The sequence below is a fragment of the Lycium ferocissimum genome, chromosome 7 (assembly GCF_029784015.1).
Source record: "Lycium ferocissimum isolate CSIRO_LF1 chromosome 7, AGI_CSIRO_Lferr_CH_V1, whole genome shotgun sequence".
Lineage (NCBI taxonomy): Eukaryota > Viridiplantae > Streptophyta > Magnoliopsida > Solanales > Solanaceae > Lycium > Lycium ferocissimum.
The window spans coordinates 34,465,099-34,482,911 of NC_081348.1; the positions used below are offsets into that span (position 1 = coordinate 34,465,099).

General features: G+C 34.1%; 1 protein-coding gene across 1 annotated transcript; it reads right to left on the reverse strand.

Moving 5' to 3' along the window:
* Positions 1-324: 324 nt before the first annotated feature.
* Positions 325-7,993, reverse strand: LOC132064576 (uncharacterized). Its single transcript, XM_059457607.1, has 11 exons — positions 7,570-7,993; positions 6,094-6,218; positions 4,734-5,178; positions 4,513-4,628; positions 3,616-4,399; positions 2,998-3,447; positions 2,693-2,881; positions 2,370-2,591; positions 1,481-1,799; positions 1,159-1,348; positions 325-1,009 (listed from the first exon to the last, which is right to left on the reverse strand). The coding sequence occupies exons 1-11, from the start codon at positions 7,768-7,770 to the stop codon at positions 526-528; spliced, it is 3,525 nt and encodes a 1,174-aa protein (XP_059313590.1). The 5' UTR covers positions 7,771-7,993; the 3' UTR covers positions 325-525.
* Positions 7,994-17,813: the final 9,820 nt, after the last annotated feature.

Here is a 17,813-nt window from a genome sequence, read left to right on the forward strand (position 1 = left end):
ATGTTTTTATACAGCCATGATTCTACGATTACGTAGATTAATGTTATGCGAGTCAACTCCCACGCACCTCCAATATTCAATGAGTATTTAATCTTTTGTGTAGTTGAGGAGTAGGCGCCACATGAGAAGCAGGGTGAAATGGATCATTCCAAATGCTATCTTCTTGGAGTGAAGAGAACACAACCGTACGGGACTAACCAAAGTAATGGAAAATAGATGACAGCGATTAAAAACTCTACTTGCACTTTCCTTTTAGGCTTGGGAGCTCTGTTTTAGGCTCCTGTCTTCGTAGCCCAACACAGTGCAGGTTTTTTACATCCAATGTGCATTCAAATTATTTCTCAAACTTAAATATATATACAAGCAAGCGTTTTAGTGCCTTATTTCAGCAAATACCCCTACATTCTCTAGGTTTCCAGTCACATTAATAACAATAACCTTCAATCTAGGGAGACTATGAGATTCACAGCTAGATGATACACAGAATAATAACTACATGCCCTGATATATACAAAAGAATGACCTTCACATATTATGTACTAACTGTGCATACCAAGGACCATGAACATTCACACTCACGCGCGCTGCCATAACCAATACAGAGGCAGCTTCCACAATCTCGTTAATTAGAGCAGTTGCTCCCACCTGCCGCAGAGCCATTTCAGCCAATTCTCTTCCATGTCTTCCGTTTCCCCCAAGTACAACTCCTCTTCCAGCCAAATATATTGCCCGGGCTACATGTACAAAAATAGCATCCCCAGCTTGCAGGCTCTTGGACAACATCCTAGTCATGATCTCCTTGATCTGCTGAAGCTTCATCACATCAGCACCATTGTTGCCATGCTCTAAAGGTTTGCCAAGTGTCTCTATGATCTCTTGAATACCAGCATCATTGTTGGAGTCGAGGAGCTCAGAAAGCGCTTTGGCACTTCCCTGAACAATTTTATCCATATCTGCTGCACTTGATACCATTTGCATACTCTGAAGAATCTGTCTTTGGACTAGAATGCTGCAGAATCATAATCAAGACAGTAAGTAAATCATCAAACGGAGAGTAACAGATATCAAAGTAAGAGCATTTCTCATCTCACAGCCTCTTTCTTTTCATTTTGCAGCGGGAGGGGGACGGGGAGGGGAATGAGATGGAGTAAAAGTTACCTGGTAGCTATTACAATGATTTTTTGGACTTTTGCCTGAATAACCCTTAGTCTAAAGAAGTTCAGCTGCATAGTTTCAGGCAACGCTTCTTGCGTCAGACCAGATACTGCATTTACCAACTTTAACAAGCCCAGCCTCACCAATAAATCAACCTTATCCCCCGTGCATTCTTGGCATTCATCTACAGCTTCTGAAAAAGAAGAGACAGTCGCTAGTGAGGTAATAGATACAGGCAGTTTAGGCAGTTGAATGCTCTTACATTAATCTGATGCCATTTGGAATTTAAAGGGGTAAGCAAGGGGCCGACTCTGAGGTAACCAACCTGTAGAGGTCGAAGGTGCATGATTATTAGTCAATTTAACTGAAAAGCTTCCTCCAGTTCTAAGGGTGGCAGAAGGAAGGAAACGATCCTGTTCACTTGTCAGGCCTGATAGAGCCTCCTGGTGTTCATTCCATTCCTGGTCCATAGAATCTCTGACAGATAAAAGCCACTGCGATGTTAAGGGTAAGGCGGTCATAGCCACAGCAGGAAGACCGTAACGCTTGGTGAAAGCTTTGCTCAAATAATCAAAAGCTGCAGGTCCTTTGAGAATCGGTTCCAACATTCTAATCCTTGCCTTGCTTATTTCTTGTTTCAGCAGCTGAACGAAAAAAAAAGGAATGTCACACCTCATACTGGGTTCAGAAAAATACAGAGACAGCAGAATTGGAAAGAAGAAGAACAATCGTCCTCAAAAACATTGCTGATGGAAAATCTCTGTCTAAAGACTTGTCTGTTAAGCAAAGCGGTACAGCAATTATGTCAGGAGAATCATTCGTAAGAGATGTGCCCATAGAAACTTCCAAGATGAATTCAAACACCAGACACCGTGACAGCGTACCCCCTGTATTAACATACCCGCAACCTAGACAGTGTTTTGGAATGTGGTCCCTATCTAGACTATCACAAATGCCACTTTTATCTAGATTATCACAAATGCCACTTTTATCATCTTACAGATGATTTATGCGCCCCCGATTCCACAGCATAGAAAGAGAAGGGGAGAAGGGAGAGAGATCAAGAAAATAAGAAGTTCAGTATATGTTTATTTTATTACCATAAAGTTGGAAGTAAAGTCTCCTACTTTGAAACAATAGACATACTCATCTTGCAGAACCATCCACAAAGTCAGTTAGCTGAAAGAATGAAAGATGTTCAGAAAGATTTTTACCTGTATCTTTTCCAGTACAAAACGCAAACCCCTGACTAGTGCCAGGATAAATGAATTTCCAGACCCATCCCGACATATATCAGCTAGTTCTCTAAACAGCTTTTGACTATTTGCTTTTAGCTCATCCTCCTTAGCTGGAGAGGAGAGTTTCTGCAAAGTGACCAATGTGAAATCCATGATCTTTTGGAGATAATCCATGTCAAGTTTGCCTGAGATCAACAACTAAAGAAGGAAGGCGCGAATTATTAGATGGATAAAGAAGCTTGCTCATACCACAAGGTTAAAGGAATCAGGCATATGAGAATTAATGATCACGTAGGTACCTGAGAGAGAATGTCAATATCTATAGCTTCATTAATCTCTTGTCTCCAGCTCTGAGGAGCCAAGCTACAAAGTTCATCTCTGGCTTCTCTCATTAGATCAACAACTCGGTTGTATCTAGGTTCATCCTCTTTCAAGGATTCCATAACACTATCCCAGAAAGCCTTCTCCATTGTTTCTCTGACTTTGTCCTATAAAAGTCATCAGAGCAGAACGATCAATTAAAATTTCTACTCTCCCTTTCAGTTTTCAAGCGCCTACCAACTGTGCTTTGGTTTAGTAAATCAAGATGTAAGATTGCACTTACCTTAATACTATTATTGACTTCATCAGCAACTTTTGTAGACTCAGCAAATTCAAGACGCTGACCATGAATAGACTCGTTCACAATTAATTCATTCTCCATTTCCAATCCCTCACCGATACGGGATGACTGCATGCTGCTATTGGCAGAAGAACCGACCTTTGGACTTAGTTCATCCCTAAATAAGGAGCGCACCACACGGTTTGACTTCTGATCACTCACCTCAAGCAAATTCTCTCCTTTAGAATCCCCAAGAGAAGAAGAGGCACTTGCGAGAGCAGTTGGGCTTGGAGATACTGAATGCAAAATTGGAGAGCCCACAGGACTCCCATTTTCTTTAGCTTCGAAAAATTTGCTTCGTGTGTCAGAAATTGCATTGTCCATCCGTTCAATACCAGCATCTCCACTAATATTGAGCACCTTTTCTCTGAGAAGTCTCTGATCTTCTGTCACCTACATGACAGGAATGACAGAGTCAAAAACTAAGCTCGAAAAGAATGAATCTTCTTGACAGTAGCAACGTTCTCTGAACCAAGAAGCTAATATAAAGAATCTAAAGATATTGAAGGAATAACAACTCTTAATGTTACTAAGGAAAAAGAAAATCTAGGGGTAAAAAACCTGTTTCTGGATAGCCTTCAGATCATGAGTAAGAGCACCAATATCTCCTTCAGGAGTCATTCGGCATTTTTTAATCATAGAGAGTTCAAGCTGGCAAGCAGCTCTAACCAAATCCTCCTCTAAAGACTGGGCATCTTTAACCTTCCACACCACAAAGCAATTCAAGTAAGAGCACCATGCTGAATCAAACTCTGTCAGTTGCGACTTGAAGGTCCTGTGCCTTGCCAATCCACAATCAGAATCCCCATCGGAAGTCTGGATGGAGCCATTCAAAATTATCCTAACCAGCAGCTCGAACTCTCTGACAAAATTTTCAGCAGATTTGGCCAGGGAAATCTCACGCTCCCCTTTTCCACTGAACACTGCATCAGGGTGACCTAGAATCATATATGCACACAGCACGATTCGAACTGGATACCTCGACAGCTTAACTGGAGGTTTGGCTGCTGGTGAGTTGGATACTGTTTTTTTTGCACCACCACTGTGGAGAGATCTCCTTGGTGTAGCCTTTTTTTTGGGTGAAGCTACTCGCTTGAGAAGATGATCAATGTCACCCCAACCAAAGGTACTTGTGGCATTGTCAACCTCACGCAACAATTTGAAGCGAAGCTCAAGCCGATCGAGCAAACCTTTCACTCTCTGTAGTGTATTAAGCGATTCAATCTTCAGTGCTAGCTGCTCAAATGGCATTACCTTAACTGTATTCTCATTAATTCCCAGCATAGTATAAGCTTTTGCAAGATGGAAGGTAGTCTTTTCACGTGTAAGGAACTGCTTCCAACACCTGCAAAAAATACTTACAAGATGTCACCACCTCCGTACATCTTATTTACTGACAGTAATTTGATGCACCTAGGAAAATTTGTGTAACGAAAGAGGGTTTGCTACTTCCTTTACCTTGCTAATTTCCTCGAAAGCAGGTCAGCCTGGTCATGTATCTTATCATAACTGTCACAAAAAGGATTATGTGATTTTCCTCTCTGCATCAAGTATTCTTCTCTCTGTCTCTTTGCCTGTTCATTGTCAAGTTCCAAAATGATAGAACTAGTGTCACACATTATACAGTGGACATAAATATTAAAATTTATTTAACTTGAATCAAGTGCATATGTTCTTACCCTTTGTAGCTTGTCTTCTATTTTATTTTTCATTTCCCTTCTTTTGACCTCTTCCTGGTGAGAAACGGACTTCGCAACACTCCGCGCTTGCATGACTCTAGCACATGCCCTCCTCTTTTCAGCTTCCAGCAATCCCATCCTCTTCTTCTCAGCAGCCGCACGCTTTTGACAAATTGCGGCCCGCACCCGCTCTTTATACTTGCTCTCACGAGCCATTCGACGTAGTAATGATTGAGATGTCCTCTCCCTCAGTGTGGCCCTCCTTTGACGTTTAGCTTTTAGGAGAAGCATTCTATTTACCTCAGCCTGCTGAACACGCAACTCCACCTTTGTACCCAGTTCAGCTCGTTCCTGTTTGAAGCGCATTTCTGCTTCAGTTTTAGCTGCCTGCCTCAACTCATCTAATTTTGTCAGACGCAACTTAGCCTTCGCTAGAATGCTCATCCTGCGAATAAAGAGAGCTTAAAACACGAAATTAATGGAATGGACTGCACAACCACACAGAATAACCTACTAAACATGAACAGAAAAGAGTCCTACTCATTATATTGTGAAAGATTAACATTTAGCAGCATGGCATGCACAATCATACAGTTACACGAGGTCAATCAGTTCTTTAACTCTACTAGTTATATTAATCCGGCAAACAATAGAGATTATGCGCATACATCAAATCAAAGTAATCTTTGCCCCTGCTTTTGCTTTTCTTTAGGCAAGTGTACTTGAGTATGGGATGTGTTTCCCTTTGAAAGAATCTTCAATTTAGACCATATTGGTTAAATGCACTGGTACAAGTATTTGAATCCAGAAACAAGATCCTTTAACTCAAATAGTTTGCTTTAAAAGAAGAAGAATCTATTAGTACATATGGAGATATAAACAAGCTCAAGCAGACATTCTTCAATGATCAACAGAAAAGAAAAAGCTCAAGTAGTGAACATCCACGGTGATTTAACAAAAAATTCCTAACCCCGTTTGAAAGGAGAGATCATGAATGAAATACAGTTAGCAATAAAAAGGAAGTCCGACATAATGATAGTTTGAACGACTGTCAAGAAAAGAGAACATAATTCGGTTACATGTCAGAGCCCCACAAATTGCTATAATGACGAACTGAAAAAGGCCTATAGAGCAAGTTAAAAGACCAGCAAATGAAATGATTTAGAATGGTCTGCATAATCATGATGAATCACATGGCAAATTATATTATACTTTTCAATAAAAGCCCCTGACCTCTGTCAAATGATCCACTCTGTAACAAGGTGTATTTTTAAAAAAATGCAGCAGAAAGTTACTCAGAACAAACATTATGAAAAGTTTAGATTCAGGTACAAAACTACATAAAAAAAAAAGTAGTTGCCTTTTCTCCTCGGCAGCCTGAAGTTTAGCCTCGAGACGCTGTCCAAGATCTTCTCCGTGAGTTGGAGACTGTGAGGGGCTTCTGGGCTTCGGTCTGGCTTTGCTCGACAGATACTCATGGAATTTCTGCTTGATACCAAATTGCAAGTTTTAATGGAAGGATTATCCCCCAAAAAAGAATATATATATATATATAAACAAAATAGCATGACAGAAAATCATTATGTAACTTATTCATCTTTATGCTTCCTGCTAATGAAAAACCTTCTAGGATCATAACAAATAAAAAAAATTAACCAGGAATTAGCATCTGTTTTAACTAAAAAAAGCTGTTAAAATATCATACCCCAAAAAATGAAAAGATAAAATAGGGAACAGATTATATAACAAAAAAGTACAAAAATACGTATAATAAAATATCAAGGTAACAGTGGAACTATGATCAATATTGTACTTTTAATAAAAATATCGGAACATAACTTTTTTATCACAACAAATTCAGGGTTTAGTCTTTAGTTGATTTTAAGAAAAAACATAGTCTTTAGTTGATTTCTTGATGGAATATATTTAAAAATAGGATTGAACAAAAACCAAGAAAATGGCCTTTTTCCTCATGACCTAACAAAGAACTGTAACATAAAAGGAAAACATCACACACCTCTACCTAACACAACAAACAACCGTACGAACCAGATAAAATTACAACAAAGGCAAAGCTTTTCACTAAATCCAAAATATTTTTATTTAGGAAACAACAAAGTATATGTACTTAACAAAACCAGAACTTTGAACAAAACTGATATTCAAAGTTAATCATGCACTTCACTAATATTACCAAAAACGACATGTTCAAAATGAAAGAGTCTTTAGTTAATTGCTTGATTGAGTATATTTTTTAAAAGAAGGGATAAATCGCACACCTCTACCTAACACAACAAACAACCAAAAAAACAAGACAAGATTACAAGAGAGGAAAAGCTTTTCCCAACATAATTTTTTTTTTATTTAGAAAAGAAAATATATACTTAATCAAAAACCAGGACTAAAAAACAAAACTCATAGCTGAAACTTAATCGTGCACTTCACTAATATTACCAAAAACGGCATACTCACAATGAAGAAAAAAAATTACTCCCTCTATCCCAACATATGTGATACAATTTTGAGAGTCAACAAGAAAATCTTTGACCGCAACCTTTAAATATTTTAAATTGTTAATTATAACTTATATTATAATAATTTTTATGTAATTTCTAAATATGTAAATTATTTTAAAAAAAAACTAAAAGAGCGTATGTCAAAATAAAAAAGTTTGACTATCAAAATACGAACTGTATTAGATTGCACAGAAGAGGGAGTAACAGTTAACTAGACACTTTGAAGAAGAAAATCAATATTAGTAATTACGTGTAATTCCTAATAAAAAAGAAAAGTTTGATTTTTGATTGTCTACAGCTTATCGGAAAAGAATTAAGACCTGTCGACGAAGATCAGCGCCACGTAGCTTAGCCTCAATTTCTTCAACAGTAGAAGGAGATGTTGTTTTAGGTTCCGACAGCTTTTGAAGAATCCTAGGTGGAACCCTCGGCGGCGACAACGTTGTTGCTCCGTCATCACTCGCCGGAATTTCCATCGCTATTCCACCTATCTTTCCTCTTTCCGGCGACTCCACTTCCATCCCTATATATCTACAACCAAACAACTTCTAAACAGAAATACTCAAATAACAAACCGATCAAATCACTTCTTATAACTTTAGATTTTGATCTAATGGATTTTTACAATTATTATTACAACGTTTTAAATTGGATAATCATGAATATTTAAACCAAATTGAAAATTTGAATTTCGAGAAAAGTCGCGATGATTTGTGAAGAGAAGCGAAGAGAGAGAGCTTTTTTTTTTATTTGTTTTGTAAATGTATATTTTGGGAGCTTTTTGGTGCTTGCTTTTTTTTAATAATTTATAGAAAATTAGATGATGAGAATGGAATTGCTTTTGTGTGTGTCAAATGTACAAGTGCGTGCAAAATGAAGGAAAGGCGTGTTGGAATATTAGTGGGTTTCTTATCCAGAAAGACTGCCACGTCATTGTTTTGTCTCTCAACGGTACTCCGACTTTAAGTTTTCTTTGTTGTTCTTTTACAGTTTTAACCCTTGCTCGTCCTTTTTTGACGTTGTCGTTAACGTCAGTGCTTATGTTTCTACAGCATACTCCTTTACGGGTTGTTTGACAAGCGGATAAAATTATTTCGGAATTATAATTTCGAGCGTAATTTATTTCATCTAGGAGATGGAATAAAATTATTTCAACCTTAATGGGATAAAATGGGATATGTCATCTTTAAGATTGTGCTTTATTTTATACTTTATTTCGTATGAGGTATAAGTTTCTTCTAAAAAATATATATCTTCTACCAAACATGTTATAAAATTAATACCAAAATTAATGTTGGATATCCTAGCTTATAAAATGTACCAAATGACCCCCTTATAGTTTATAATAAGTATCCGCTTAACCTTTTTATTTGGTTGAAAATAAGGTTGTACTAATATAATTAAAAAGCAATTAATTATTTTCTTTCAAATTTACTTTTATTTAAATAAGTGAATTTTTATGTTGTCAAGAACTATATTAGTTAGGTAATATTTAATTAAGGGTGGTTTAGTCAAGCTATTTTCTTTTACGAGTTAATATTTTTTTTAAAAAGTGTGTAAAATGTTAAGTAGATAACTATTTGAATAGGATTAGTACTAAATACAGATTCACTGATCCTGTCATATTTTAATCGGTTTTGATGGGATATGAACGCCTTTATATATTTCGAATGTCTTTAGATAGTTTGATTTTATTATTGTTGACGACTTGTTGGATACCTACCTGATATAAATGTTAGTAATATTTTATTTATGGGAGATTAAGATGAAAGATTCAGCGAAATTCTCATTTATATTCTTTTTTCTTAAAGTAAAAGACACAGTAATGGTATCTTTTATATACTTGCCTTATATGAAGCTTTCTTTTTATTTTTAGAATACTATGACCAATCATAGATGGAGATAGAGAATCTATTTGCACGATTTCCTGTTTTGTATATAAGAAAATAAGAAAATTTTAGATGTTTTTATTGAAAAATATTATTTTATACCTATTTTGAAATAACTAGATCAGTAAATTGAAAAGGATGAAGATCTAACATAATATTTTTCACTGAAAATTTAATGTACTTTGGTAATTTGATAAACCTTATACTAATATTTTCATGTTCTTTATCAAAATCTTGAATTTAGCTCTATAAGCTGTTCAAAAAGTAGAACCAAATTCAAACTGAAGAAATGGTCAAATAGAGTATATTCAGTTACTCTCAAATAAAAAGCATGAAAGAAATATAGCAACAAATATCCATTGATGGGTATGTATAACTTATTAATTTGCCTCATGATAAATGCATACATTTGTTCAAACGAAAGAATTAGGCCACAATTGTGAGATATATACATAAGTCTACGTATTACTTGGACACATGTGGTATTTTGGAGTTTGATTTGATAAAACGTCCTTTTCTTTAAATACTCTATCTATTGCTTGTTCTAGTCTTTTCTTGTTCGAGATGAATTTGGCCCATGTGATGAGTTTTCCCCTTTACTTTTTTCCTTCCAATTTTTGTTTTTCTCTTTCTTTTTTATCGTAATCATACTCGTAGCCTCGACATCTTACAAAGTCAATGATTACATGTGAGAGGCTAGCTATTGTGAAAATGTGGATTATTTTTGTACTCTAAGTGATATAATGCAAGTTTCCTAAAATATCCGTGGATTCAACTTTTATTATTGGAATAATGTGCGGAGCCTTTATTTGATCGGGCAATTTGCAGGATTGCCCTTCGCTGGGGTGGTCTTTAATTTTCGTCCCTCAAATTGGTGGTCTTTAACTTTTGCTTTTCGCTAAAATCTCTTGATTTTGGGTTCGAATCCCGCTTAGTCAAAAACAAAAATAAAAATTTGCAAGGTAGAGTTTGGATTCGCAAATCCAAACATTTGTTTTGCGATTTTTTTTTTTTTTATTGAGCTGGGATTCGAACCCACAAACTTCAGAATATTAGGCGAGGGGCAAAACTTAAAGACCACCCCAAATGAGGGGCAATCCGCGAAAAAAATGTATTTCATCAAGAAAAAGCTCATGCCAATTCTCTGGGCAACTTACATAAATAACTACCTTTTAATGATTGCTCTCAATCCGTACCTACCTTTTTTGCTATTTACAATTCGTAGCTACATTTAGGTATTTTCGCTGCATTTGTTGTATTTCAATGTATTTGAATACACTGTTCAGTTGTATCCAACCTTATCTGATGTCACATGTATTTGGATACATGCAATCTTAATTTCTCTGAATACATGTGTATTCAAAACATTAGTGCATATAAATACACGACGGGGCTATGTATTTTAGTGTGTTTATATATTGATGTATCATTTTGTTTTGGGGTGTAGCTGAATGTATTCGACTGTATTTAAACGTATTTCAATAAAATTTCAGATGCAAAATTTCAAATACACAGTATTTGCTCGAAAAATTGTATACAAATATATATATATAAATCATTCAAATAACACATACAATCAAATACATCTAGTTTGCGCCCAAAAATACAATCAGCCAACAACTGTATTTGTAAGTATTTCAACAAAATTTCAGATGCAAAACTCAAATACACTATATTTACTCAAAAAATTGTATGCAAACATATGTACATAGATCATTCAACCAACACATACAATCAAAGACATCTAGCTTGCCCCCCAGAATACAATCAGCCAACGATTATATTTGACTGTATTTCAACAAAATTTCAGATGCAAAATTTCAAATACATTCAAATCTGAGATACAAGAAAGAAAAGAAGCCATGGAGTACACTTAAATATACTCAAATTTGAGATACAAGAAGAAAAATGAGGAGCAGGTGTATTTGCTACTTTTTTTCGGTGACGAGCAGGTGTATTTGATTAACTCTTGAAATCCAAATAACAACAAGTTGGGACGGAGGGAGTACATCTTTTTTTCGTTTTCAGGAAAAATGAATTTTTCTTTTAGTGAACCTTTATCTCTTGTTCACGGCCTATAGCCATATTCCACCATGAAAATATACACAACAACAGTCTCACACAAATTACAAACGACAATGCCTTAGTAAACTAAACTGTAATCCATAATTATCTCTTCTGCAAGAAAAATGGCGACATTAGCTTCTTCTTCATCTCTCTGTAATTCCCCTTCACTTATCCATTCTTCAACAATCGACAGTGATTTGGGATGAAGTCAGTCGGCGCCTATCTGGTGGTGTCATCATGGAGGAGGAAGAGGCGGAGGCAGATCTGGCCGGAGTCCCGCATCAGAGAGATGGAAAGGAGAGAGAGGTGAAAGCCGAGGGAGAGAGAGGGAACAGAGCGAGAGAGAGGCGAGGGAGAAATAAGCCATAAAACCTAATGTAATTGGTATAGCTATGATAGGTAAAATAGAAAATGACCGTAGCTACTAAATATAAATAAATTAAAGTTAGTCATTATCAATAATTACCTCTTAGAGGTAGTTATGCCAACTAATTATTCCTTATTATAATTTACGTATGAACAAATTTTTAATATCTTATTCACTCGCATCAAATTGTTTTCATGATCCATTTGATTAGGGAGATATAGCTCGTTTGGTAGATTTCATGAGCTCTTGCAACTGCGTTGTTACGATTACTAGTAATTTTGGATAAATATGTTATATATTGACAGATAATTCAATTTTTTTTGTTAATATAGCTATATATCGTTTAACTCAACGGTATGTAAGTGTGTGGGTGAAGCTAGTTCCTTAGCTGTGAATTGGTAGAACTCAATAACTTTAGTTCAAACCCTACATTTATATTAAAAATGAATTTGACTTTTTTTTTATCAATAATATATAGCCGTAGTTCAATAAATAAATAAAATAATTCAAAACCAGTCTGCGTGAATGACTTTCTACTAAAGTAAAAATTTAATCGTTAAGTTACAAAGATATAGTAAAAGTTTTGAGCGCGGACTAATTTATAATTATCTCCTGTTGGAGCTTTTCTTGGTATAAAATAGTGTTTGTTGTGTTACAAATAGTTTCACTTACCCAAAAAGGATATACGAACAAATTTTAAAAAATTATGAAGTACCACCGCTACTACTAATATACCATGGTGAGGACATAACTGTAAATTCATCTACCCTTGTTTTTGGAATTACTCTACGCCTCTGTGAAGCAACTTGAGAGACGTGACGTTTCGCCGTAACGGGAAACGTAACTCTCTTCTAAAAGACTAACGGAAATCCGACGTCATCCACGCACATAAGCTATCATCCCCACTCTCGCGAGTATACAAACTTGCTTTCCCTAACTACCACCAACTTGTTCGGATTGATTTTATTTTAGACGTTTTTATGCAGGTGTTTGGACATGCGATTTCAAATTATGGTTTTATATTATGAGATAAAATCAATGTTTACACAAGCGACTTCATCTCATGATTTTATGTGATGAAATGAAATCCCAAATCATTCAAAAAGACATGATTTGAGATTTCAAACTATGGTTTCAAAAATTTTAAAGGTAAACCTTAACCCATAAGTTTATATTTTGTAAAAAAAATAATCATAAGTTGGTAGTATTTTTAACAATTACTTCCACCAACCATTTATTAACCTCATTAACTTCTAAGTTCTACCAACCTTTATTTATGTTCTAACTTCTACTATGTCATAATTATATTACTATTCATGTTAGATTTTCTTTTTTATTAAACTAAAGTTTGATCAATTGATGTTGTATTTTTTTTTAGAAGTTGATAGTATTTTTAACAATTACTCCCACCAATCATTTATCAACCTCATTAACTTGTACTAACCTTTATTTATGTTCTAACTTCTACCAAGTCATAGTTACATTACTATTCATGTTAGATTTTCTTTTTTATTAAACTAAAGTTTGATCAATGGATGTTGTATTCTTTTTTAGAAGGCCTTCTAGTAGCGTATTAATTTTGTTATAAATTATGACTTGCTCATCGGTAAGATTGTATAATAATTGAGAATATTTTGATAGTTTTCACAACTTGTGGGGTTTTTATATCTATGAAAAAAATACAACTTAAAAAATTCAAATTGTATGTCTACAGATGATTTCAAATCATAGATTCATCTTATGATTTCAAATCATATCTAAACGGCACCTAAGCATTTTGTACGGGGGCAGAGCTAGATAGGGCTAAGAGGGTTCGGATGAACCCCTTCAGCATAAAATTATACTGTTTATATATTGTTAAAATTATCTTTTATGTTATATAGTAAATGTTAAATTTTCCTTTGGCTTTTTGGCGAATTTGCTCCTTCATATTTTGAACACCTTAGTGAAGCACTTATTTTTAAGCTAAATAACAAAAATAATTCAAAAGTCGAAAGTTAGGATTATAACTTCCAAATAAGCTTTACGTCAGCTGTCGATTTCTTTTACGACGGCTCACCTTAACCAGCGTGATGCGCATCACAGAGAAACACATTGATTAACTTAGTGCCACGGAGAGGTAGGCTGCTTTGACTACGTGTCCCAAAGCGACTTAAAGAGGAATTTCAACCATATAAAGTGCACTATTGTTATTGTCAATTGTCAATTGGTGGGGCACTAAAGCAAATTGTTGAAAAAGCTAACGGTGGCCTAAGGAAAATAGGGACCTTTATTAGTGGGGTCTACATCTAATCTGGGCCCACATAAATGTCGGTATCTTAGCTCGCTTTCTATTGTGTACATGGCCATCTTTGCGTCTTAAATACTGTCCACCATACAATATACGCAAATGTAACATTTCTGTTTTGTTACTCATCCACATTATCATTCTAAAAAAAAATAAAAAATCATTTATTATTTAAGTTTTATGAAATTAGATAACATTTTTTTGATTAATAATCAAGCAACCAATTACACTTTATCATCAAGTAATCATCAATTAATGGTATAATTGTTACAACTCGTCAAACAAAAACAATAGTTTAGGTAAGAAACTAATATATTCAATTTAGGTAATTTTATTTTTGCACGTATTGACAAGAACTATGTATAGTAAGATTGGTGTACAGTGTGGTAATGCTTAATGCGCATATGCATGTGTCACTGTCAATGGCTAATAATTTTATTACCAAAGTTTAGGCGAAATTAAAGCGATGGGCTCTCATCTCATGTGTACAAAGTCAATTTTCACATGTGAGAAGTTAATCAGACGTGTTTTTGAGTAAATTTTAAAGTTCAATAGCTTATTAACTGTACCACCAAAAGTTGAGGCAACCTACTGAAGTTGTCGGTTCAAGCCACAATTGTCAAAACAAAACCGAAAAAAGGTTACTGCGAATTGAAGTAGAGAAATGGATAAGTTAATCTTGTAAACCGGGAACTAATTATTATGACTTTGGATAATAATATATGGAGTTTGAGTTCTACGAACCTATATGGAGTAATTATATGTAAATTGTTTGATAAGAATAATTATTAATCTAGTAAGCATGGTAACAAACTGTTATGACGGGTAAAAAAAAATCCAACGATAGTATATAAAAAAAACTTTAAAGTAGTTAGGAGTACTTAACTTAAATCCACATCACATGCTCCCTATGTTTTAATTCATGTGGCATTTTTCTTTTCAAGATTCAAACTATGTAAATTTTGAATAATATTTTTAAATGTATTTTTTCATTGTATTGACATTAAAAAATTTGTAACATAATTGTAGTACCTTTTTATATCGTTTTTAAATATTTAAATCTTAATTTTAAATATTAAGTTAATTTAATTTAATTAGCTTTAAGATCAGTTAAATTGACTTCCGGAAAGCGAAAAATGTCACATAAATTTGGACGGAGGGAGTAACATTGAGGCGGATTAACGTAGAAGTAATATATTTACATGCAGGGGTAAATATATGTAGAATATAGATAGAAAAATTCGAACTCACAAACTATAAATTAAAGGAAATACTATGAAACTTAAGAGAAATAAATCAAATGAAGCATTCAATTGGAACAAACTTTATTTATGATCACCAACACCTAGGATACCTAGAGAGTCTAGCTTTTCTAACTTGTACGTTTTTAAAAATAAATCACCGACAACCAATTGGAATTTGGAGGCCAATGTGGTGTGCCATCAACTTCATAGCTTGTCGAAGGTGTAACTATTTTTTTTTTGTTTTCTTTTAAGCTGAGGGTATTTCGAAAACAGACACCTCTTTCCTGGGGATAAGGTGCACATACACTTAATCATATCCGGCTAACTCCACACTGCTATTCAACTGGGTATGTTGTTATTGTTGGTTCTTATGCCTTTTTGCACTTGTGCAAGTAAAACGCTAAGGGAAGTCCTTGATTTGTCAGATTGAACAATTGAAATGTGTTGGTTTCCGATTAGTCCCAAATTGATAGAATTGTTTTTCCTAATTCATATGACAAATATTTGAAATAACTCATGGCTTGCTCTTTTAATATTAAACTAGTATTAGAACCCGCGCGATGGGCGGCCAATGTTAAAAAAAATTAATCATATAAATTATTATCTTATTTGTTTTTTTTACCACATTAATTTAACTATTTTCAGAAAAAAAAAATGTAATGTCATTTTGCTTTCTTTGTGCAATACACTCAAAATCAAAAAGTTTATAAAATTAAAGACTAACTAAACGACTGTGCTTCAAAGAATTATTATCATAGTTGCTGTTAGATATAGTAATAAAATTATAATCAAAGGTTGATGTTGGCAAAGTAATGTTAACTTCACTCACCTCGAAGAATGGCTTGGAAAGCGGCAAGTGATATCTATTGTTGAAATATGCCTCTATTTTCAATCCTTTATGGTAAAACTCATGAACAAAGGACTTATCTATAAACTCTCTAATTGTGGATTCATATTAGTATTCCTAAATTCATAAAAAAGGTATAATAAAGATTCGATTTCACAAAGCTATTAACAAAAACTACGCATGATATATATATATATATTTTTTATGACAAAGGAATCCGCAGCCGCTACCCTTCGGGTGCGCACACGGTAAGCCCCTCTTCTCTGCAATAGCTCGCAATACGCATGATAGTTTCTTCTTCATGTTTCGACATTATATGGTTATTGTGCAGGTTGATTATGCATGAGAATGCACATTTTTTCCTCTGAATGAGAACTTTTTGTTCTCTTCCCTTCTTCCCCTTAATGAGTTAATTAGGTTTAGTATACGCAAGTGCGTCCGCATATCACCATTTCAAAAACATAGAGTAATAAGTTCAATATAAGAAGAGAGGTTTTAAAAATTTGCATGCATGTTATATAGTTCTTTGCAACCATAATAAGATTCTACCCTTTACTATAAAAAGGAAAGCAGAAACTCAACTAATTATTATTCTACCCACAGGAGCAACATTATAAATTTATAAGTTATAGTTTTTCAATGAATTGCAATTGAAATTGGGACACACATGTACCCTAGAAAGCCCATAGTCTAACCTTAAACACACACAAATTCCTCCACATGATTTATGGTTAAGAAAAGATGGCAGAGAGCAGGGCACCATTTTTGTGATGTAAACATTATTTACTTACCAACTCCCCAAAGAGTTCAAACGGGCATCCAAATGCTGTTTTTTTATTTCTTTATTTCGACTTCTTCTTGCTCTGTAAAAGTAACGAAGAAATAAATTTTTCTAAACACTAAAACTTTGAAAACTCCTACTATTACGATAAAGTGGGAGAAGTTGTAACCAACTCCAAAACTGTAACTATTAAATTTAAATTTTAGATATTTATATTTTAAAATTAGTTAACCACTCTCAATTCAAAAAATAAATTTTTTATTTACGTTTAAAATTTTGAAAATATACTGAAATTGTAAATACTATTTACCTCTTTAATTAATTTGTTGAGAATTCAAAAATTAACACTAATTCTAAACATTTTAATAATTAATGGAGTATATCAATTTTGTTTTAAAAAAATACTTAAATTTTACTCATATAATGAAAGTATTGAATTTTCAAATCAAATTGCACATTAGATTACCGTGGAGATATCTTTGATACATTCTGGAATAAAAAAATTATTATTAAGTTTTAAACCTTCATGTAAATTTTTTGTCCTAATTATTATGTCACCTATAATCCCTTAATTCAAGCCTTAAATTCCTCACAAAGAGGGGAGAAATCTTTTCCTACTTTCCTAAACCGACATTTAAAATAAAAATAAAAATTATAGATAGATATTTTAAATAGTTTTTACATTTGGCATCCTAAGGTGATTACACTTGGCATCCTCACATCGCTTTGCCTCTTTTATTATATATAGATAGATTCTCTCTAAGAATCGTGACATCGGCACAAGTTAAAGTTTTTTTTTTTTTAATCTTTCATATATATATATATATATATTTGTCATTTGGTGTCCACGGGAATTGAAAACTACCCAAGCTCAACTTAGCTCCACATGTCCAACCTATTACGAGCTTTTAAGTTTAGATCAAATGTATCTAATATTATGTGGCTTGATAATATCTCCATTACTTAAAGCAACTTGTAGGCGAGCTTAAAATGCTTGATAAAAGAAACCAAGGAAAGAAGTTTTCTTTCTTTTTCACCTCTAAGAAATGAACAATGATTTCTCTTTAATTACACTGCTGTGA

Excerpts from the sequence above, each read along its gene's own strand:
- LOC132064576 (XM_059457607.1), bottom strand. The coding sequence starts at position 7,770 with ATGGAAGTGGAGTCGCCGGAAAGAGGAAAGATAGGTGGAATAGCGATG. Across the intron at positions 2,882-2,997 it reads AAGTCAATAATAGTATTAAG|GACAAAGTCAGAGAAACAAT; the intron begins GTAAGTGCAATC and ends TGACTTTTATAG. Across the intron at positions 1,010-1,158 it reads ATCATTGTAATAGCTACCAG|CATTCTAGTCCAAAGACAGA; the intron begins GTAACTTTTACT and ends ATGATTCTGCAG.